Genomic DNA, 23,436 nt, shown 5'->3' on the forward strand with positions numbered 1-23,436 from the left:
GTGATGCTCTGGTCACCCTTTTCCATAGCAACGGTGACACCTATACCATCCACATATATGATGCTGTAAATTCTAAAACAGATTTATTGAAAAACTCTGTACTAGTTACAACTAACACAACCCAGTTTCCCTTACTGAACTGTAGCAGTTACAAAAGATTCCTAGTTAGCTGGTCGGACAAACATGTCCAGGTTTTACATGACCACGAGGATGAACAATTTGGCTGGAGTCAAGTTATAGACTGGCAGAATTCAATCGCGCAGCTTCAAATTGTTGATATAGAATTCGGCACAGCAGGGAATGTGGAAGGCCATTGGCGGACAGTCTACAGAGGTATAGTTTTCTTTTCACAATAGAAACATGGACGTTGCGTATGAATACGGAAAAATGGTATATTTAAATATTCTTTATGTTATCAATTAGTACATCACGTGACAGAATACTGGATTCTGATTCGCTACACACATGGATACTATTTGCAATAGTGCCCGGGCAAGCGGGCACTATTGAAGTGGCGCGAAATTAAACGTGAATGTATTGTGACGTCACCATTACATGACGTCATTATAACGTTGCGCTTCGACCAAGACGTCAAGATGGCGGACAGGCTGTTTTGTGCGGGGATGGAAGCAAATCTTGCTTTTCTACAGAAGACTGTTCACTAATGTTCTATATTGATCTACTTTTAATTTTCATGAAGCTGAATTCCGTTTTTATAGAATCATATATCTCTGCCACAATTTATATATTGTACTTTTAATGTAACAACGTGGTGTGGAAATGAAGATAGCGTTGCGAGGTAGGCCTATCGCTTGACGTGCTTCTCAAAGTTTGCGATGACATGGAAAACGGTCTCATGTCAGGGTGATGTACTAAACCCATTATGGCCTGGTTGAGAGGGCACTATTGCCTCATAGTATTGTCTCATGATGGGATAGTGCCCTCGCCTTCGGCTCGGGCACTATTCCATCCCTCGACAATTCTATGAGGCAATAGTGCCCTCTCAACCAGGCCATAATAGATAAATAGATTATAAAACTTATTGTTAGCAGTGATGTCACTTTTTTAATTTCATCGGGTTATGAAAAAATATGTTTACAAACGTTTGTGAGAATCCGCTACAATCAAGGTTTTTTTACTGCAAAGTATTTAAGCATTGGTTGTCATATTTTTGACATGCATTGGTGTATAACATACATTGTGAGTTCTAGCAGATGTGCTAGATCACCAACCAATGCTTATATTTACATCTAAAGTAGTTATTATCAATCTTAAAATAAAACAGACAAAAAATAAAGCATGAAAATAAAACTTATACGTCCGTACAGAGAAAAACATCAGTCGATGGAACAGCCTAAAATTTGGCGGGAAATACTGGGTGGCACTGGGTTCCGGTCTGTTGTCCTGAACAACCGACTAAACAATAGCAGTAAATGAAATAGTCCTATCGATAAACCAGATATACAAAGATTTATAGAGCTCTTCAATCCATTTCAAATATTTTAATTAGAATGTATTTTCATATTGATCAATTTAAAGAATATTTGAGCATATTTTAGTGAATTCTCACACTGATTAAAACCCAGTGTTTTCGTGACCTCTTGATTGTGGTATTAGTACGCCAAAGCCAAACTGCCAGTAGCAATATATTGGTACTGGCAGTGGCAATTTAAATATTTCGTTTTAACAGCTACGGTCATTTGAGGACGTCATACCATGTATGCAGTGTGTAGTGTTGAGTGAATGAACAAATACTTTAAAGCCGGTGTAACGTTGAAAATGGACCTCCGTTGAAAATTGACCTCGGGTTAGTTTTCAACGTTGAAAACGGACCCCGAATGCCGTTGAAAATTGAGAGTGTCTAGGGTCAATTCTCAACGGCAGGTCTGTTGAAAAATGACCGTTGAAAAATGACCTTGGCTAACTATCAACGGATGGTCTTTTGAAAAGTTTGTACTATGTGGTGTTCACTTCCGAGTACCAGGGGATAGTGTTATAAAACTGTAATTATGTGATATTATTAATTTGTTTCTTAATGATTTTTATGATTATATTTTCGACGATTTTACATTTGTCAGGTATTCAGTAATTGTTAATATATATTCATTCTGCAATACAAGAATACATGTATTATATATCTGCGTATGGATCAGTTGTGTTGTGTTTTGCGTATGGTTGTGTTGTGTTCTTTTGTTGTGTTGTTTTGTGGTTGTGTGTTTGTGTGTTGTTTGTTGTGTGTTGTTGTTGTGTGATGTTGTGTGATGTTGTGATGTGTCTTTTGTTGTGTTGTTATGTGTGGTTGTGTAATGTTATTGTGTTGTGTGTTATTGGTTGGTGTTGTGTTGTGTTTTGTGTTGTTGTATGATGTGTGGCTTTGTTGTGTGTTGTGTTGTTGTTCCGTGTTTGTGTAATGTGTTGTTGTGTGATGTTTTTGTGATGTGTTGCGTTTTGTTGTGTGATGTTGTGTTGTGTGATGTTGTCGTGTGTTGTGTTGTTGTGTATTATTATGTTGTGTTGTTTTTGGGGTGGTGTTGTATTGTTGTTGCGTGGTTGTATGTTGTGGTTGTGTTGTGTGTTGTATTATGTGTTGGTGTGTGATGTTTTGTTGTTATATTATGTTGTGTTGTGATGCGTGTTGTGTTATTGTGTGTTGTTGTTAGGTGGTGTTATGTTGTTGTTGTTGCGTGTTTGTGTGATGAGTTCTTGTGTTATGTTGTGTGATGTGGTGTTGTGTTGTGTGATATTGTGTTGGGTGATGTTGTGTTGTGTTGTGTGATGTTGTGTTTTGTTGTGTTGTGTGATGCGTTGTGTTATGTAGTGTTCTTGTGTTGTTGGTGTGTTGATGTGCTGTGTGACGCTGTGTGGTTTCGTGTTGTTGTGGTGTCGTGTTGTGTAAAAACGATTTCTTATTGGTTCACTTTTCAACAGGGTCTATTTTCAACGGGTCGGTGTAAAAAGTGCGCTCAAAGTTCAGTTTTCAACGGTTTTCGGGGTCATTTTTCAACGTTGAAAAATGACCCGAGGTCAGTTTTCAACGGGGGTCCATTTTCAACGTTACACTGGCCATTTTCGCCGGGACGATATTTTCGCCATCTCGCGAGACATTGCTGTGGATGAGAAAATATATCCGTGAAATATTGAGTAATGTTTGAGTGATATAGACCCTGAAGCGAGATCGCGTAAATTTATTTGAAGTTAAATCGCAGAACCTATTGGTCCGCGTATAGACTAACTTTATGGTATCTTTTGCGGATGTTGGGTTGATGTGTTATTTGATTAAATGATTTGCTACAGGAAGTTATATTGGGGAATTTACCAAAACTTTCCGAAGTTCTTAGGCCCATTATCCACAAAGCATTATTATGTCATTTTTTATGAGTCTGTATCAAATTTCATTTAACTCCATAATTCTTTTTCAGATATCTTTATATCTTTATTTTTGTCTCAGAAGTGCCAGTATTTTGGTTTTTGACACAGCTCGTAAATTCTTCTACCTACTTCGTTTCTTTTGATTTTGTCTTTTGTGCATGGTCATCGTGTATAGTGTATAGTTCTTGAAGGCTTCTTTATTTTGCATAAACAATATTTCTCGAAGTCGTTATTTTCATTGTATTCAAGAATTCATAAATAAAATTCGTATTCGGTTCCATTTGTACCAGCGCAGATATTAAACAGCGGTGGTTAAATACCAAAAATATCCTTATACAATTTAGCGATGTACATGAATTAACGTTTCGAAGTTAGTGTACAAGTTAGCTCAAAAAGCGCGAAATTGAAACTATCGCTAAAATAAATGTGTATACGGTAACACGTCTGCTTTTATTCTAGGTAATGAGCTATTGGTATTGTCATCCGATCAACCTGTCTTTGAACTGCTACAGAACCTCACAGCAAATTTTCCCGTTGTGCAAGAACCGTACATGGTATTTAAAGTGCAGTCTTGTAGCACTGCTAGACTAGGATTGAAGGAAGACGCTGAGAATGACGGAAAGCTTTGGGAGATCACATTTGATATCGGATCTTTGGATGAGGTTCTCGTACGACGCAATGTGGGTGCTGGTATAAAATCCCGGGGAGACATTATTGTCGACAACTGTAAGGATAATTTGACATTTTTCGTTAGCTGGCGGAATTCTTTGGTTCAGGTTTTCCAGCAGCATGGCGGTAGATGGCTAACAGTCTTAAAATGGTTTGACGCTAAAGGAAGAGATGTGTCTTTTGTTGGAGTGTCTGGAGTAGCCACATGGACGGTTTACGATGACCACGAGACAGGTGTGTCATACATAAATTGATCAATATATATTATAAGATTCTTTCGTATGTGAATATGAAGGAAAGGGATATTATACCCAAGGATAACAATATGGTGTAAAACTCGAGGCTTGCCGAGGGTTTAACAACATTTTGTGATCTCAAGTGTAGAATATTCATATCTTATATATCTACACATGAAAGAGTATTTTTCTCCGATATTTCGATGTTTTATTGCAATTTTACAACTATGATATCCCGCCATTTTGAGAAAAATATCGAAGAAAACCGCGACTGAAAGTCAATGCTCTATACATGAAAATTGCATAACTTTTTTAACGGAAGTACATTTGATTGCATCTATTATATTAAACCCAGACTAGTGTCTGAAAAATATTAAGATAGTATAAAAATACCATGTACACGCACCATACTTTGATGCACAATAAAAACATAGAAAGCTATGGTAGTTATAGAGGCGGTAGAAGAAATAACAGCTTAGAAATGAAATAAACCGTACAAAATTAAATCTCTTTAGAAAGTAATAATACTGTATGTAAGTATCAGATCAATTCAAGTAGACCCTCGACAATTCGTATGCTTGCGTCATCACGAATGTCGAAATTCAACTACTCAGTTTATAGCAAATCTTTTTCGACTTTTGGGTATTTTGTATTTGCATATCACAGAGTTACCTCCCTTAAGGGTAGGTATCTATTGTGACGTCATTATTTTGTGAGCGCATCTCGCGTTGTTTTCTATGAAAAGTATGACGTTACTCACTGAAACACATGACGTCACAATCAATACCTGCCCACAAGGGCAGATAACTCTGTAATATGCAAATACAGAATTCAGTATTATCGGCTTCCAGATTATCGCCGTTGCATTTTATATGACCTGGTATGTTGTATTTCTAGGTATTGACCTTCCAGCCGGATCGACGACGTCAGAAACTATGTCCGGATTAAATGATATAGAGCATAATCTGACAGAGCTTGAGGAGGAGGAACACCGAGCCAATCTCGCCCTATATGCCCTTCAATATCTCTTGGACACGTAAGGCCGATGGACCATTTTTAGAAATGATATAAGACATTATAAAGATTGTTTAAAAAACACCTGTTATCTCTATAGATAATATTTTGCATATTTAAAAACGAATTTCAATGCTTTAATATAATAGATGATATACTATTTACATTTATTTAGACAAACTTCATGATGCGCGAATGCGCGTTTCTTCGATCTACACATGTGTCAGGCATTGTTTTCAGATAAACTACATAATGCACAAATGCGCATTTTAATATTTTGAATAGATACTCTTCAGAACTTTGACATCTATATAAACCGTATATTTTATCAAATATATAATTTGCCCAATTGAAGAGTCTCTGTGTGTATAACTTGTTGATATCTGACCAAGGAAACTGTGTATCAATTATTTAACACCACTAGATTGAACAGCCATTTTCATGGTCATCAATTGCCATGATCTTAGGAACGATGGGTGGCGTCATAATGCTCACGTTTTGGATACCATTTGTTTCGCTATTATATAATAATTGTGACAAGCATATGTTATATTCTAGTAACATTCTATCATCCCATATACGAGTTCATGTAACGAAATTACTTGAAAAAAAGTGAGCCTTGAAATTTCGAAAGGAGATCTACAAAATCTCCTGTGAAAACAACTTAACTTCAAGATATGTAATCACATAACTACGAAAACCTACTTTTCGAACCAGTATTGGCTTATTAAGTATGTAAATTGCAACAGCAAAAATACACATTTTGTATTTTTGATATGTTTTTATTTCCATTAGTGGATTCGAGGGTGCCAAGACAGTAGAAGATTTGAAGGCGATCCCAGGGTTTTTAGAAGCATTTCGACAAGAACAGATGAACCGTGACAGGAAGGCATGTAACGAGAAAAACATAAAATGTAGGGATTTTAAGAAATCACCTTGGAGGTCAATGGATGGAACTTGTAACAATTTAATTCATGAAGGCCGGGGTTCAACGGGTACACCACAAGTCAGATTAGTCGCCGCCGACTACGCTGACGGTAAGAGTCAACTGATCTAGAATGTCGACGTCTACCGACGCCACCATGTGTCAACAAACTCGACATTAGAATCTAGAATATTTTTAGACAGTTAACGCCTCTTTTCATATCAAAGTTGTCTGGTTATGACTTGCTCTATTTTTGTCATAGATAAGCGTTTAAGGTAGTCTACATATTATTCTCCATCTTCTCTAAATTTCAAACATCCCATATCTACCGAATTTTATGAAATTCTAATTCAAAATGTTATCAAATAATTTAGTTTATATATTCATATATATTTTTTGCATGTACAACAGTTTTTGTTAGATTGAATATCATATGATTTTTTTATCGTCTGTCGCAAGACATATGCGTCGACGAATGAGAATTTATTTAAATGCACTTGGCTATAGTTTACTTTAATATGTTTCAAAAATTATACGGCTAATGTCTTCATGGTTTACACAGGAAAAAGTGCAAACACGTTTTACGTACGTTATAAAACGCATGTAAAACGCATGTTGAGGACCACGCATGTAAAACGTACGTACGAAACGTATGTAATACATGTGTTAAACATGCGTAATACGCATGGTAAACAGACGTAAAACATAAACGCATGTAAAACGGACGTATCAAAACATGTGTTATACATATGTAGCGGGATTGGACTGGGTCGATCATCGGTGACCAGGTAGCTCAGTCGGTAGAGCACTCGGCTAGTATTCGGAGGGTCCCGGGTTCGAATCCCGGTCTGGCCGCTACATTTTCTCCTCTCCTGTTACAAAATTGGCGCCCAACTAAATAACCCACGGTGGTGGTGTTTGGAAGGGTCTCGTATGTCTTCGGGGGCGAAGACTTCGAGAAAGGAGGGAGGAGTGTAGCGGGATTGGACTGGGTCGATCATCGGTGACCAGGTAGCTCAGTCGGTAGAGCACTCGGCTAGTATTCGGAGGGTCCCGGGTTCGAATCCCGGTCTGGCCGCTACATTTTCTCCTCTCCTGTTACACATACGTTTGATCCTATTACAAAATCCACCTTTTTTTGTTTTTATGTACATTTACATTGTCTTTGAAGTTGCACCATATATTTGTCATTTTCAAAAGTAAAGTTTAGTTCTATTTTATTTGTATTTTCGGTTTCTGTCCAATGACTGATATCTTTTCATACATAGTAGGTTGTATAATTTCATAATCTTAGGATGATTTTATTTTTCCTACATCAATTTGTCCTTAACGTCACTTTATCACTTACATTTTAAAGGCTGAAATCTTCACTGAAGTCGTGCCCAATGTTCAATTGTTTTCAAATTCTGGCTCAGAGAGTATAGAAATCAAGTTAAAAACTTCAGATGTTTAAACAGAATCTCAGAATAACATTTAAACCGTATTCTATGAATATACAATAAATAAGGATTTCCGGAAAATTGTCCGGCCATTAGAATCTATCATGTTATAGCACAGGTGTCTGATTCTGGTTTTGAAAACATACAATAACCTACCCCTACTATATAGTAGGGAAGGTTATTATTTTTTTAAACCAGAAGCAGACGCCGGGCTATGGTATCGAGGATGATCAAACAGCAGTTGTAGACCTACTACATTGTACATCATGAAGCGCTGGTCAGCTGATATTGATCATATGTATTCAGAGCATTAGTCTTCAAAACTGTTAAAATTTAAATATAAAAAGACGGAATCCACATTAGCGGTTTTGCTTCTGTTCACAATCAGTAGTTGTACATATAATTGTAGACCTACATGTATTATCACACTTATATATTGAAGCTGCTTTATTCTATCATGTGGCTAATATGAGGTTCACTATAAGTTGGTAGAAGACATATATAGATAAAATGAAACCAAACCATAGAGGCTATTAAACATGTATTTGCATATGGGAGTATCATTTTTGAAAAAAAAAACAAACAAAGAATTGCAGGTCTTCAATAACATTGATAAAACTATTGTTTTACGTGGATTTGTAGTGTTATTTTAACAGACGTCCGTTTTACATGTGGTGGAAAACAAACGTATGTAAAACATATGTTTAACATACGTTTAACACATGTTTTGTTCAAACGTACGTTTTACGCATGGTGGCCAAAACATACGTAAAACGCATGTTTTAAACATACGTTTGACGCATGTTTTTTCAAACGTATGTAAAACATGCGTTGCACTTTTTGCTGTGTAGGTGTAAACGACTTTGGCTGTCGATGTGTCGTTAAAGTAAAACAAACACAGCATTAAAGTTTACATCTTCGAAAGAGTATAGCATTTCAGCTTTTTACTAATGTGTTACTAGTTTGATTTTTACAACAATTTATATGCATATTTCGTGATTTCTGTGGTCTTTTTTAAATCAAGATATATACAGTATATCTCCGATTTTAACGCAGAAACATCAAACCATAGAAACATTATCAGAAATCAGTCAGAACTTGTTAATATACATCATTTGTACACAAAATAGGACATAATAAACGTTTTTGTTTAAATTATTTTACACCAGTATGCTATGACGTCATAACAGTTGTTTTCAATGAAGTATATACTGTACACAAGGAAATTTACGCAAGGGGAACATTTACGCTAATTACGCAAAGTCCGCTTAATCGCGAAATTTTCCCCACGCATAATGTTTTGTACATGTATGAACTTTGTTGTTTAATGTTTATACAATATTGCAAAAAAAAAAAAGAAAAAAAAAAAAAAAAAAAAACACACCAAAAACACCGCGAAATCTACATGCGTACAAATCGCGATATTAAACACTCACGAAAATATCCACGTTAACAGTACATGATCGACTACAATTTTTATTGAAAATAAATAAAAAGAAACAGAACAGTCCAGCTGTTCAAGTTGATTAAACCTATCACAGTTTTATACCAACTTCGACACCAATACACAGTAGAATCAATTAGTTTGATACTATCTTCACAATGTTTTAATGATCATTCAGATTTGTATCTATCTTTTAATCTTATTGAATAGATAATCATGCAACAAATGATAATTAATTTGTCATGAATTATGTGATTAAACAAAGCATCTTTTAAACAACGATTTTATAATCTGATATTAAAATCAGCTGCTTGTTTCTCCGCTTACTACGTGCTACGCCACAATCTTCCCCACTCCTATGAAACTCCATATATAAACTAATAATGCTTCTGTATTGTAGTGTAGCACGTAGCAAGAGGAGTAAAAATCACCTGATTTCTTTAGATCGACAATTTTATTTATATGAATGTAAATCAACCAATATAAAAAATGTACTTTCGTTAATCTTCCATCGATAGTTACGTTGATTAACACGATATAAAAATATATAAACAAAATGATGTTAATATAGGAAGTCTTTGAGAATGTTGTTTCAAGAAAGCAAACTAAACATTTGACATTGGAGTATTGTTTGTTGATCTTTCGTCTAGGTGTTACTGAGTTTAAGAAGCTCGGAGAAAATGGTCAGACGCTTCCAAGTGCCAGAGAAGTATCAGCTTTTGTATTAAGTGAGGGAAACTCTGCCAGTCCCCCAGACGATCCGAATAGGACCATAATGATGGCGGTAATGGGGCAGTTTTATGACCATGACATCACTGAGACACCTCTGACTAAAGGTACGGTCTGTGTTGTTAAAAGTGTATATTTACATTCCATGTTGCAATCGCCTATATATCACTAGTATACCAAATTGTAGTATATGAGAGTATGACTGCAATTTACAGTGATGAGGTCTCTGTATAGGAATACTATACCATGCTGTATGGTAACCTGAGGAACAATATTATATCTGGAAAATATCTGCTGTTCCGGTATTTGTATCTACTGACGTAAGCGATGTGACGAGCGCCAAATTCAAACGCATTATTAGCGATGTTTCTTAAAAAAATAGTTGAATGTAAATATAAGCAATAAACAGTTAACACATTGTAGCATATAGTCAATATGAATACAATATGGGTGACAGATAGACATTCAATTTATCTGTCACCAAAATTGTATTCATATTGACTATATACTACAATTTGGTAACTGTTTATTGCTTAAATGAATCGCATTTGGAAATGTGTTGTTGTTTTTCTTGTTTCTTTCTTGTTTTTGTTTTTTTTTCAAACTTTTACGAAAGATATCAGAGGAAGATTTAATAAAAAAGTATAATCATATATCATCCGGTTAATATATGGTTACGAAATGTGTGTATTTTTAGGTAATTGAGGTTAAAGTTAACGCAATGGTTTAAGTAAGCAATACTCTTACCGTTACCCCTTGCTCTAAAATATGACAATCACGTTATGTAGCTGTGAGATTGTTATCTTGTCCTCGTAAAAGGAGCGGATCGTTGTGGTTTGTACATAATGTTAAATAAATCGTTGTTACTGCTGACGGAGAATGTTTCTTTGGCTCAGTCAGTTGAGCCGTAGTTTTTCACACCAGAGACCCGGGTTCGAATCCTGATCGAGGCAATCGATAGGAATCATTTGTTTATTCTACCTGTACTTCTACATCCTTTACAGGAAATAACCCTGGGTCAATTTTATTTAAATATAACGATTAGTTATTTAAGCTTTTCGAAATTTACCCATGCCTGATGTAGTGCAAATGTAAATACTCAACATTAAGATACAGGTATTATGAAATAATGTATATTTCAGGCTATAGGGAGACTACCATCGGATGTTGTGATATAATTGACGAGCAAGTTCGTAATGAAAGGTAGGTGACTCTGTTTGCAGTACACTGTAAAATTATAAAGATAAGCTCATATCCTTCGGACGGCCGTGGCGTATGAATGCGTAATTATGCATTTGCCCCAAACTGCTTTCATAAATGTCAACACGTTATAACATAATATTGAAATTGAGACAGGTTCGAATACTGCCGGTCGTCAAAGTGTATATGTCCGAGCCAAATAACTGAGGGATGTGCAAAGTCTAAGCGATTAAAATTTTTGACATCCTGCTTCATGTCAGTACTTTTTCGTGAGTTTTACATATGTGTGGGGCAATTTCAAAACATTTTAGTCGTGTCGTCTGTTTTCCATGTTTCCTCTGTTTTCTAACGGTACAATGACCCACTAAAAGGTTTTGTGGTTTGTGGGTTTTATACGGAGTACCCGGATAAAAATCACCGCTTGATAATTGGTCCACATTGGATTCGAACTCTCGACCCAGATGTGGATGGTTTGTGGTAATATGGAAGACATTTTAACCATTCGGCCACCGCGACCCCAAAATATTGTTCTCCACCAGCAATAAATAGTATATTGCATCAACTAAAAACCAATATTTTGTTCCAGTTTCAAGAGTTATTTAATTTACACATTTTGTTTTCATTTAATTCAATAATAAAAGATAAGAAAATATATTTCCAATCAATATTTCAACAATTTAATGGAATTTTGTAAATCTATTTCTGCTTTAGATAAACACTATTGTCTGATCATTTGTTCATTGTTATTAGATATTTACACTTTTACTTTCTTGAAAACAAATCTGATGATTTTTAAAAAGTGAATATATGGAAAAGTAATCTATTTTTTCAAGTTGTTGTAATATCAACATGATAAAGCATCTGGTTTTAGTCTCATCAGGATGTAAAATTACTACGCTTCTGTTATTTTTAGAATTCAATGTAAGACCATTGAGATCCCAGCAAATGACCCTTTCTTTAACCATACATGCATGGCATTTAAGAGGTCATTGCCATCAAGGGGAGAAGACAAATGCGAACCAAGTAAGTTCAGCTCAGTATCCGTACTCGACATATGTACCATTACTAAGATGATTGTTCAATACAATTACATGTAATGCTAAATATCAATCAATGCTGCAAACATGAAATGTTGTATAAAATGCACGTCCGTCAAGTCATTTTTTTACGAAATATCAAATGCTAGTTCTTGTTCAATGATAGGTATTGTTTATGCTTTGTTGGTGATGGAGCATCTTAAAATGAAAATACATATTTGAAGGGAAATAAACCTATTTTACAAATTAAAATACACACGTACACATAATTACACTTACTATATGACTGTTAACAATTGTTGTTTATAATATTTCATTGATTGATATTTGACTATCGTTTTCTTGTCAGCTGTTCGTGAACAGATCAATGACATCACAGCTTTTGTCGATGGCTCAATGGTATACGGATCTAGTGAGGAGGTGGCAGAAAGTCTTAGAACATTTTCAGATGGTCAGTCTTTCCGTCTATTAATTCGCTTAGTCTTAGCATTACCGATACGTATAACCTGAAGAGCTTGGAACAATATTGCAGCTTTATACACCGGGCGTGTGCTATGTATTACACCAGTAAACGTTGGCAAAGTTCAACCTCGATCCCGTCGTCGCGTCGTTAGTTTTATTGCTGTATTAGTATTAGTTTGCTCTTTGAAATTTGTTTATCATTTCGGCAAGTAAACTAATGATAACCCTCGATCCCATAGTCTTGTCGGTGCTTTTATTTTCAATTTGAATTCTAATATAATATTTTTCTTGACATTCATCTCGTAAAGTTATTGGATAACCTCGAGCCCATTGTCTTACCTATGATGTTTAAAATCTGATTGGATTGACTTCCAAATTGGGTATCAGTTAGGTAAACTCTTGGTTATTCTCAATCCCATTGTATTGTCGATGATTTATTGATTGTTTTATTTGGGTATCAGTTAGGTAAACTCTTGGTAATTCTGAATTCCATTGTCTTGTCGATGATTTATTGATTGTTTTTGACGTATCATTTGTTTATCATTTAGGTAAACTACTGGTAGCACAGGATAACTTACTTCCGCTGAATGACCCATCAGGATGCATCCTGGATGACGCGGATGATAGTCATTGTTTTCTGGCAGGTACGTGTGGTGCAGTTGAGAGGAGGTCTGGTTACATTTGGAACTCGCTACACTTTTGTGATAGAAGTGACAAACACATTTCAGTTCTGTTTATCTACACTCGAAAAACATGGGTTTTTTTATTATCAGAGATTTCCAATAAAGGGGAATAACTCGTATACAGTTAAAGTTACAATTACCTCCCTTAGAACATACTCAAGAATCTACTTTAACAAATATATCCATTTTATCCACTTTTTTCTATTGAAAACCATCAGGTTTCACGAATAAAACTGTAAAAAAACATTCAAATAAACAGACAGACATGTTTAATGCCTAATAATAATTGGTTACAACATGATTTATGCGTTGCAAAATTCTTAATTTTATGTAGTATGTGTGTTTAGATGGAGACACATTTGTAGAAATTACATATTTTCATTTCAATGCACTGCATTTGTAAATACTACAATTATGTTTTGCAGTACTGCCAAAAATCATGTTCAGCTCTTATTTGTACTTCAACCTATGCATTGAAAGTATTGTAATTTTCATTTTTTTGTCAATTGTGACGGCGAGTAAGATATCAAAAGCGCTCTTGATAAGTGAGCATGAACAATACGGTATACTTAAAGATGCTCCACCGCTGACAGTGCAAAAATCATATTCGTCATTTGAACATTAATTGGTGTCTTATTGTGTATATATATGCCTAATTAACACAAAAATATATAAAATAATTTATTTCGCCTTTGGTGCATGCGCAATCAGTACTTCATTCCATATAGAATATAGTGTCACGGAATTTTTTTCGGGATGCAAATAAATATTTTTCATATTTTTAACTTGAAGTAAAATTAGAAGCTCCAACTTTTCAGTGGTGGTAATTGTGTAAAGTAAGTAACTTTTGTAACTGAAGAAAAATACTTAATCGTCTGCTTCTGATTTTGATAGTGAAAAAATACCATTTGTCAGCGGTGGAGCATCTTTAACTTTACCAAAGTTAAAGGAATAAACCATTCTAAGGAAAGGTAACAATAAAACACATATTGATGTAGTATGACACGCATACAGTTAATTGAACTTCACTACGCAACTTTCATCGGAGACTCACATCTCTGACGATGTGTAAATGTCCAGAAATTTTTAACACTGACAGTGTCAAATTGCAGAAATAATTTTATAACAAGTTGTCTCTAAATATTGTTTAGAAGTTTTATAAAATGATATTTTTGAAATAGCAGTGTCCTACTTCTAGCAGCATTTGGTGACATGTGCTGCACGTAATATTATTAGATTGGACGTCAATATTCCAGTCACTGAAACTGTAGTAACTGCATTTATCAACATTTATCTTTATTCCTTCATCTCATCCATCACATTATTCTATTTCAGGCGATGTTAGAGTCAATGAAAATGCCAACCTCATGGTTATTCACACGGCATTCGTTCGTTACCATAATATACTTTGTGACCAGCTGATCGAGAATAACCTCACAGACGATGAGAGGATATACCAAATTGCCAGGAAAATTATTGGCGGAATCCTACAGAACATCCTGTTTGGTCATTGGTTACCGCATGTTATAGGCGAGGACATGATGATCAACTCAGGATTAGCCGTTGGGTCATCATTTGTTTATGACGAGACAGTAAACCCAAGTGTTACCCTAGCATTCAGTACGGCGGCCCTCAGGTAAAAAGCGTGCCGTCAATAGAACATATCATGACGTCATTATCTGTTCATTACTAGGATTACTTTCATTATATATTGTTGTTTTTGTTGGTTTTGATGAGTACATTCTGATCCAAATGTGATGGCCTCATAATACAAATAATATGTTAACCCTAAATACAACTTAATACAACCGAATTCCAAATGCATTAAGAAATTGCATTTACCAATGAATGGCGACATTACAAACTGGGACATCATTAGTGCTTAAGAAATGAGATGTAAATAGAGATCTTTTGACCAAGCGAAATTGAATTAAAGTGAGTGGTCGGGCAAAGAAAACCAGTCTAAATGCGTTCATTGGCCTTCCAAAAGTTCTCACATATTAATACGACGGTCAAGTTCTGCTTAGTTTCCCAGTTCTGACCATTAAAGTAAAGAACAGGCGAAAGCATTGAAAGCGAGGCTGTGTGGAAATGTAACCACGGACATAGTGAGCCGGGAGGATGTTTTAGAATTCCCATACTTTAAATTAATTTCTTCGTACGCAGACAGATTTTGACGAGAGATTTTATTTTTCCATTTCATAAGAAATTATACTAGATACATTCACACCATTTTTACCGACTTTAGCCATCCTTGCCCGACTGTTCACTTTAAATATGATTATTATGGATATCTATTTATTCCGACCATCATTATTAAGACCATCATTTACACTTTCAATATAACTTATGGATGTTATAAAAATAACTGATTTATGTAACTACATTAAGAATAGTTACTAACATTCAACTAGAAAGATGTTTGTTTTATCACAATATTATTCCCATTTCCAAATCGGAAAATATCCTATTGATTATTTTTTATTATACTAAATCTGACTCTGTGATTGGCCGATTAATTATTTCATGCCACGATGAAAAAAACATGGAAACCCGACGTTATCGTGACGTTGCAATAGAAACATGGACGTTGCGTATTGATTTGGAAAAAAAAAAAACCTTGTAAAATAAATGAAATCGTAGGTATAGATGTATTTTATTTCATTAATTAGCCTGGAAAATTAATTAATGGCCTGTTTCTATTTGTTTTAATTTCATTAGGTTATGAAACAAAATTTCGTTTGAAAACTTCATAGAGAATCCGCTACCGGATTCACATAGGCATTACTGTTTAAATAATGTCGTCGACTTTCACAGGTACGGACACACACTTGTACAAGGAACAATTAAGGCAGTCCACGAATCTCTAAAGTACACAAACGACACCGCCCTCAAAGATACGTTTTTCAGACCTGGCATTGTATTTTCAAGTGCCGCTGACATTGCCAGGTCCTTCCATACCATACAAGGTAGTGCTGTGGACTCGTAAGTATACTTTTGTATACCTTTAGTATTTTATTTCATGAATATACGTACAGCAATTTGTAAAAGTACATGGTCATCATTTATTTTTTATTTTGATTTGATTCTATTCTAATCCTTATTTGAACTGATTCTATTCTAATCCTTATTTTGAACTGATTCTATTCTAAACCATTTTTCATGTAGTTCTATTATATCTTATGGACAGGCGTTAAACACTTTAATAACCAAGTTCATCATTCTGTCATTTGCGCATCTAGTGTAGCCGAATAGTCCAACAGCTAGCTTTTGTGAAAGTGTGCATGTGTTTGGATATATATTTAATTCAGTGAAGCGCTGTTGAGCGCGGTCTGCTTTCCGATGGGTAACCTTTCCGTTTAATCAAATTCACACAGCTCATTGTGACGGTAAACAGTCATATTTTCTCTTTCTTTAACAGGTCTTCTCATTTGCAACTTTTAATTGAAAAGAATTTTAAAATTAATTATTAGTACAATACATACTAATTTATGTAAGCATTATTTTATCTTTTGGACGCGTCTATGAAAATTTACGCCCGTCTGTTTGTTTCTATGACTTCATACACTCAAAAAATATCGAAAATATGCTTAAAATTTAATTGAGATAACTCAATCAGAAACTAATTACCTATAGGCATACAATTCCATGATTGTGCCTACTTTTACAATATATCAAATTGAGTTGGGACCATTGATATCTTATCCAATAATTCAATTTGGTCAGTGACTGTGGCGCTTTTAAAATATCCCATCAAAACGTGCTGTATGTATGACGTCATTATACATGACGTACAATGATTTTGGTCTATGGAAAAATAACCTCAAAGAAGAAACCAATTAAAAAATGAGTGTAGCATATGAAATGAGATCATTATATATATATATACTTACTGCTTATATTATAGTGCACTCCCTGATGATTTGAAGGATCACCTCTTCGAAACGGACACCGCGCATGGATTGGACCTTAGCGCGTTAAATATTCAACGTGGCCGAGACCATGGACTGCCTGGCTATGTTGCCTATCGTGAATGGGCTGGGCTGTCCGTGCCGACGAACTTCGATGAACTAGAGCATCACACAACCGACTTTCAGCAGAGTCTAGGGGCCATGTATGGGTAAGTATATATTGTACATTAGCATATTACAGTGTTATCTGCCCTTGTGGGTATTTTATGTGCTTGTGAGCGTAGCGTAATACGTATCAGAGAAACCAATGTGAGATTCGCTCCCAAATTAACGACGTCACAACCAATAATTGCCCAAGGGATATAACTCTGTAAAAACAGACTCTGAAATTCTTAAAGTAAGATCTTACAACTGCTGCCAACTTGCGGATTAAACATTTATTAAGATTATCAGCATTTTTATCGGACGTTCTTAAAACATTTAAGCTTCGTTATCTCAAATTTCTTCATGGATTCTTTGGTGATTCACAGTGTTTTATCGACAGATCATTTTTGACCGTATCTATTTGCCTTTATACGTGCTGCCAGTTCTTGTCACGTGTGCTCACGTGAGAGAGTTTTCATCTTAGTAGGTTTAGGTAATACCGGTAGGTAGAAATATTATCTTGATACTCTTGCAATCATCTAAAATGTCGACCCATGCGAGTTGGTGTGTTTTTTTCTTTGAAAAAAGTATTTGGTTTATATCGAAGGCAATACTGTAGACCTCTTTATTCTCACGTTTCGCGAATATTCATGAATACATACATGTACAATCAAGAGCTCTTTATGCCAATATTGCTTTCATTTATATGATATTCGCGAAACATGTGGATTATCTCGCGGAATAACACAATAATGAGAATCTCGCAAAAATAACTTGGGTTTCATTGATGGAACTAACACATTATAGTTTTTGATTTCTTATATTTATAGTGATGTTCGAGATATCGATTTGTTTGCTGGAGGGATGACAGAGACGGTGATAACAGACACTCACCTTGGCCCGACTTTTACAGCAATCTTCGTTGATCAGTTTAAACGTCTGAAGTTCGGGGACCGATATTATTTTGAAAATACTGACTCAGAAACCGGATTCAGCGAAGGTAAACATTAAATTGAAATGACTGCATTTTGGGGTGTATCAAATTTTTCCCATTTTAATTTCTTTTTAAAACAGGTGCTACGTAAGGAATTAAATTTCTCTACATTCGTAGTCATGGTGATTGTCATACACTTAAATGCTCGAGATTAAAATGGAAAAAAAATAGTTAGAAGCATAACAAATATTGTTGATTACTGTTTGAAATTGGCAGTGTCCGAGCTATTTTCCGGGGATTTTTATTAATCTGTATGTGAAGTAAAATTTGAACAATATAAAAAAACATTCAAACAATACCTTCCAGATATTATGTATTAAAGGTATTTGATGAATTGCTAAGTTCTTTAAAAGAACCAATTAAATATTCCTACAGTCACAATATATTTAATTATTTACAAATCAATTTGAAGTGAATTTGTCATCATTAAGGTATATAAGATAATTTCTGGTAAAAAGGGGAAAGGGAATATAGTATAAAGAGTTATATGTATTTTTTTTTCTAATATTGGTTTTTTGTGATAGTCCCAAAAGCTCTTCTAAATCAAATAGTATACCAGTCCATTATGAAATTTGAGGGGTGAATGGGCCAAATTGATACCGGTTCTGTAGTCATCTTGAGGAATCTTAATCTGTCATACCGTATAAACCAGAATAGTAAAGGTTATCTACTCTCGACATTTGAATATTTCAATTACATTACATTAATAGTAATAACTAGTCAAAACCTATCCTTATATACACATGGTCCGTGTCTATTCAGGCGTTGTTTTACAGCAGTTTGTTTTCTTAATTAATAGAAATCAAACCTGTATGATCCTGAATTCTACCTGTAGTGAATACATTCGACAGTACAGCTTATTCACATTTGTTCATTCCGTAACCCTTACTGCAGTCTGTGTGAGCCTTGAATAACGACGGATTAGCCTAAGAGTGTTTGACCTAACGTTTATGATTTTTATTTTTCATTTTTCATTTTGGCAAATGTTACTGACGAGATCTTATGTCAGAAGGATTGAATAACAGGCGAAGCCTATATAAACTTTTCCAAATTGATTTCGTTATGCCTGAAAAATAAACGAGTCTAATTTCAAATTTACAGGACAGATTGACGCCATCAAGAAGGTAACATTGGGCAAGGTGATGTGTCAAGCGTTCAATTTTGATGTCATGCAAAAGGATGTATTTGATGTCCCCAGGTAAGCGGTTGTGTAACAGAAACCTTCAAATGTTATCTCTTGCGAAATAATATTTTTGCCTAATCAAATTGCTAATCTTTGCTTACATTCTATTTTTTTTTCATTTACTACTTCCTTTAATTTGATATGTCATATGTTTATATTTAAATCAAACGCTGAAATGTAAATATTTTAAATGATATTTTAAATATAAATGATATGATATACGCCAGATGAGAAAGAGAATATAAAAACAAAATAACAATTTAACAACAAGAAAATAATGTTTATTAAAGTGTCTTAAGTCATATTTACAGTATATGTAAGATATATGGTCATCAAAATAACAAAAATAGTTGTTTAGATTACGTGTCTGGGATCACAAGCAATATTTTAATACATCATGTAAAATAACACGAAGCTAAATGTATAAAACAGGATATAAAAAAAACATTAAAGAGGACTATTTTTATTAAGTCGTAACATATTTTTATCTTTATTATATTTTCACAGCATAGAAGATTTCAAACAATGCTCTGAGTATGATGAACTTGATATGCGTTTGTTTACTGATATCGGAGACGAAGAGTAGAATATTTAAAGCCATACACTGCCTATCCGGATATAGATACAAATCAGTCCACTGGGATCGGCGAAAACTTATGAAACATGCCGTTTCTTATCTTAGAACTCTAAATATTAACAGTTTACTAACAACATTTCTGTAGAGAGATATATTTGAGTAACGGGAGCGAAACCAGATTGTAGTTTAGGACAGGGTGTCCCATATGTAAACAAGGTTACGCTTTTAAAATGTTTTTACTTTTGACATACGAAATGTCTTTTGTGAAAATTATTGCTAAGATTACCTATATTTGTTTGTTCAGCTGCTTGTTAATCAAAATATGAAATGTATGATTAAAAGCTTTTTGGAGATAAAATCATGGTGCTTTACATGCTATATTAAAGACAATTTCGGACTATGAAAGTTTAACATAATTTATGGGACACCATACACAATATATAATAATTTTTCAACATCGCCTGATACCTGTTGATAATTTAGTAAAACCGATACCGGTTCTTTTCGTGGGGATGACATTTCAGCGAGTTTGCGGGACAAACAAAGATCCCGAAAATTTAAAGAAGCGAACATTGTTTTTTTCACCTTTTAATTAAAATCGCTAAAATTGACCCTCGAAATAACCGGTTATCTTATCTGGTAATTTGATTGAATTTTGATAAAAGGAATCATGCGTTTGAATCAAGTGTTACAGGGATATTCATCATACACAACATATTTTTCTGGTCAGCATTAAGCTTTCCGAGTGCGAATTAGCTAAAAATAGTGCATCATTAAGTTTCTCATTTTAAGATATATATCAATTTTGTGATATATTTACAAGCTGTAAGTGAAAATTAAAGTAGTTTGCATTTAAGAGTTTTACTTTTTTGTCTATAAAGTTCACATGTTTGAAGGAAATAGTTTAATTGGCTTACAAGCCAGTGTCGTCTAAAGACGTGCAAAGTTATTTGTGAAAAACCGGAAACCTCGGAACATACCACTAATCAGCGGCCAGTATATGTCCACCCCAGATGGGCTCAAACTTCACTACGATATCTTGTCACATCACTATCTGAACATAATTTTACCATTATTGTCGTTAATATAGCAAGGTAGGAACTGGATGGCATTCCAATATCATATCAATTGTATGAATTTATTCTAAATCTGAATACAATAAATCAATTTTCTTTCGTGTTTCATTTATTTTCGAGAAATTCGCGATAAAGAAAATCGGCGAAATTTTATCTTATCGAATTGATTTCTTAGACAATTCTTGCACAATAGAATTAGAAAATATTTTGAAATAGATATCGCGATATTTAGATGCCGCGAGAGGAAGTTGCTTTACAGTATTTTTACAATCTCACATAAATCTTTCAAATATGTTTCTATGTAACGATCAATGGACAAAAATGTAACCCTAAACGAGTTTTATTAGTGAAACGTCTTATTAACAGTCATGGTAATTTAAGGACGTATCAGGTTTTTGGTGGACATCCTCGATACTCCAGGGGTTCCGATCACTTACGATCTCTACACCCCTGGACTATCTCGTAGTGAAATTGAAGGCAGCTCAGCGGAAAACATTTGACCAATCACAGACCAGCAAAGATTTCCTTTGAAGACTACAGAGAGAGCGACGCCCAAATTCAAAGCCACACAGTCAACCACAATGTACCGTTACATGGCTCTTTTGATGTACATCAAACGACTGAATTACCTGTTCTGTTCTGTTGCCTCCAGGTTTACTATGAGATAGTCCAGGGGTGTAGAGATCGTAAGTGATCGGAACCCCTGGATTATCGAGGATGTTGGTGGAGGAAAGCCGGCGTATCAGAAGAAAACCCACCGGCCAGCGGTCATTACCTGGCAACTATCCCGAATGGGATTCGAACTATCGACCCAAATTTTATTAGGAAACCATTGTTCATGATATGAGCTAATAAAATTTGTGCATTTCAAAGACGAGAGGAAATTGTAAACAAAATTAACGCGGAAATATTTCAAATAAATATATCCATTTAACCAGATGATTCCACACATTTTAATTCCTCAAACAAGAATATGTTCCCGTCGTTCTGACGGTTTCGACAGGGTCTAACCATGAAACCACTTACTAATGGCATTTAGACATCGATATTTAGGCAGGGTGCAACACTTTAATTATTTAAGAAACGCCTCGCCGTATCTAACGTTTTTTAACTCGACAAAAGTCATCAACGTTAATTAAAGGACTGTATATTTATCTAGAGAACGTAAGAATCAACCACCTTCTGTACTATTATCAACATAGTCCATACAAAAACAATAAGCGATAAGAAAACGACATGTGTTCATGTCAATGTTAGAATGAGGGACAACAAGGGCAATTTAAGGTGGTTCGATACAGTTAGGCCTAAAAATTCCCCTCGTTTAATTTTCTTTAAAATTTGCTCACTGAAAGATTGGTTGATAAACTGTTTATTAAGGCTTTTATTGAAAACTTAACCGTGCGGTTTTGGAAATATTGTACTCTCAATAACCCTACTTTGTTGTCTGTTTTTCTCAATTATTACTATCAACAGCATTTCTTATGTTTAATATGTAAGTTTATATGGCTATCAATGACCTCAATGCCGTTTCCACTCTTAAAAATACATTAGTTATGGATTTTCAAGCGAATGCGTGTAAATTAGGCCTAATAGGGCCAATTTGTTCATTTGAATTTCAACTTAAATACCTATTTTCAAAAAATTGTGTCGTTTAATTTTCTTTATTTTTTGTTCACATAATTAAACAGTTGTTTGGGTTATGATGAAAGAAAATAAAAAAATGACCGCGGAATTTTTGAGTTATTAGCTATATAGCCTTTCTATACCCCTACCCCCTAAAAATTGACTTTTTTCACAATTATATTATTAGACCGAAATCGAGCGGTAATATTTTTATAAAGAACATCTTATATATCCAACATTATAAAGTGTAACAGTCTGATAATATAGATTGTTATACCTGTTAATTTTATGTCACGATGCCACCGATTTGATGCTATACAAAGGTAAGAAATGACACATATAAGCCATTATTTTGCCTCGATATAATATCTGAAAAACGAATATAGAAAAGTTCCGTGTAAAGAGAAAAGTTCCGTGTAAAGATTCCACTTCAATTACCCTTTAGACAACCTATGATTTTATATTGTTTTAGTGGAAAATATTTGATCGAAATCTATCTTTCCATCGTCAAGATATCTTAGCTTCAATAGTCGTTTGAGGGAGATTGTCAAGTATAAATTTGAATTTGGCGCCAAAATTGTAGCGATGAAAAGCGTCTACGTGACAACGATCGAAGTTGATAATTTCAACTTGATCACAACAATGTCGATAAAATCGATGTAATCATACACAACTGGATGTCATTGTATGTTATTGAGGAGATAATACATGTAGATATATA

At 34.6% G+C, this 23,436-nt stretch overlaps 1 protein-coding gene across 2 annotated transcripts; it reads left to right on the top strand.

Moving 5' to 3' along the window:
• Nucleotides 1-497: 497 nt before the first annotated feature.
• Nucleotides 498-21,029, top strand: LOC138308098 (peroxidasin homolog pxn-2-like). 2 transcript variants are annotated; one of them, XM_069249044.1, is made up of 15 exons: nt 498-799; nt 3,829-4,272; nt 5,172-5,310; nt 6,084-6,325; nt 9,747-9,932; nt 10,968-11,028; nt 11,939-12,048; nt 12,412-12,513; nt 13,073-13,168; nt 14,543-14,843; nt 16,025-16,192; nt 17,115-17,327; nt 18,093-18,262; nt 19,358-19,454; nt 19,947-21,029. In XM_069249044.1, the coding sequence occupies exons 1-15, from the start codon at nt 781-783 to the stop codon at nt 20,023-20,025; spliced, it is 2,427 nt and encodes an 808-aa protein (XP_069105145.1). In that variant the 5' UTR covers nt 498-780; the 3' UTR covers nt 20,026-21,029. The 2 variants fall into 2 exon arrangements, with proteins under 2 accessions (XP_069105145.1, XP_069105146.1); XM_069249045.1 differs by lacking the exon at nt 498-799 and adding an exon at nt 1,623-1,718 and having other exon boundaries at nt 19,947-21,028.
• The last annotated feature ends 2,407 nt before the right edge of the window (nt 21,030-23,436 follow it).

Source organism: Argopecten irradians, chromosome 14, assembly GCF_041381155.1.
Source record: "Argopecten irradians isolate NY chromosome 14, Ai_NY, whole genome shotgun sequence".
NCBI classification, from domain to species: Eukaryota; Metazoa; Mollusca; class Bivalvia; order Pectinida; family Pectinidae; genus Argopecten; species Argopecten irradians.

Excerpts from the sequence above, each read along its gene's own strand:
- LOC138308098 (XM_069249044.1), top strand. Across the intron at positions 12,049-12,411 it reads AGAAGACAAATGCGAACCAA|CTGTTCGTGAACAGATCAAT; the intron begins GTAAGTTCAGCT and ends TTTTCTTGTCAG. Across the intron at positions 13,169-14,542 it reads TAGTCATTGTTTTCTGGCAG|GCGATGTTAGAGTCAATGAA; the intron begins GTACGTGTGGTG and ends ATTCTATTTCAG.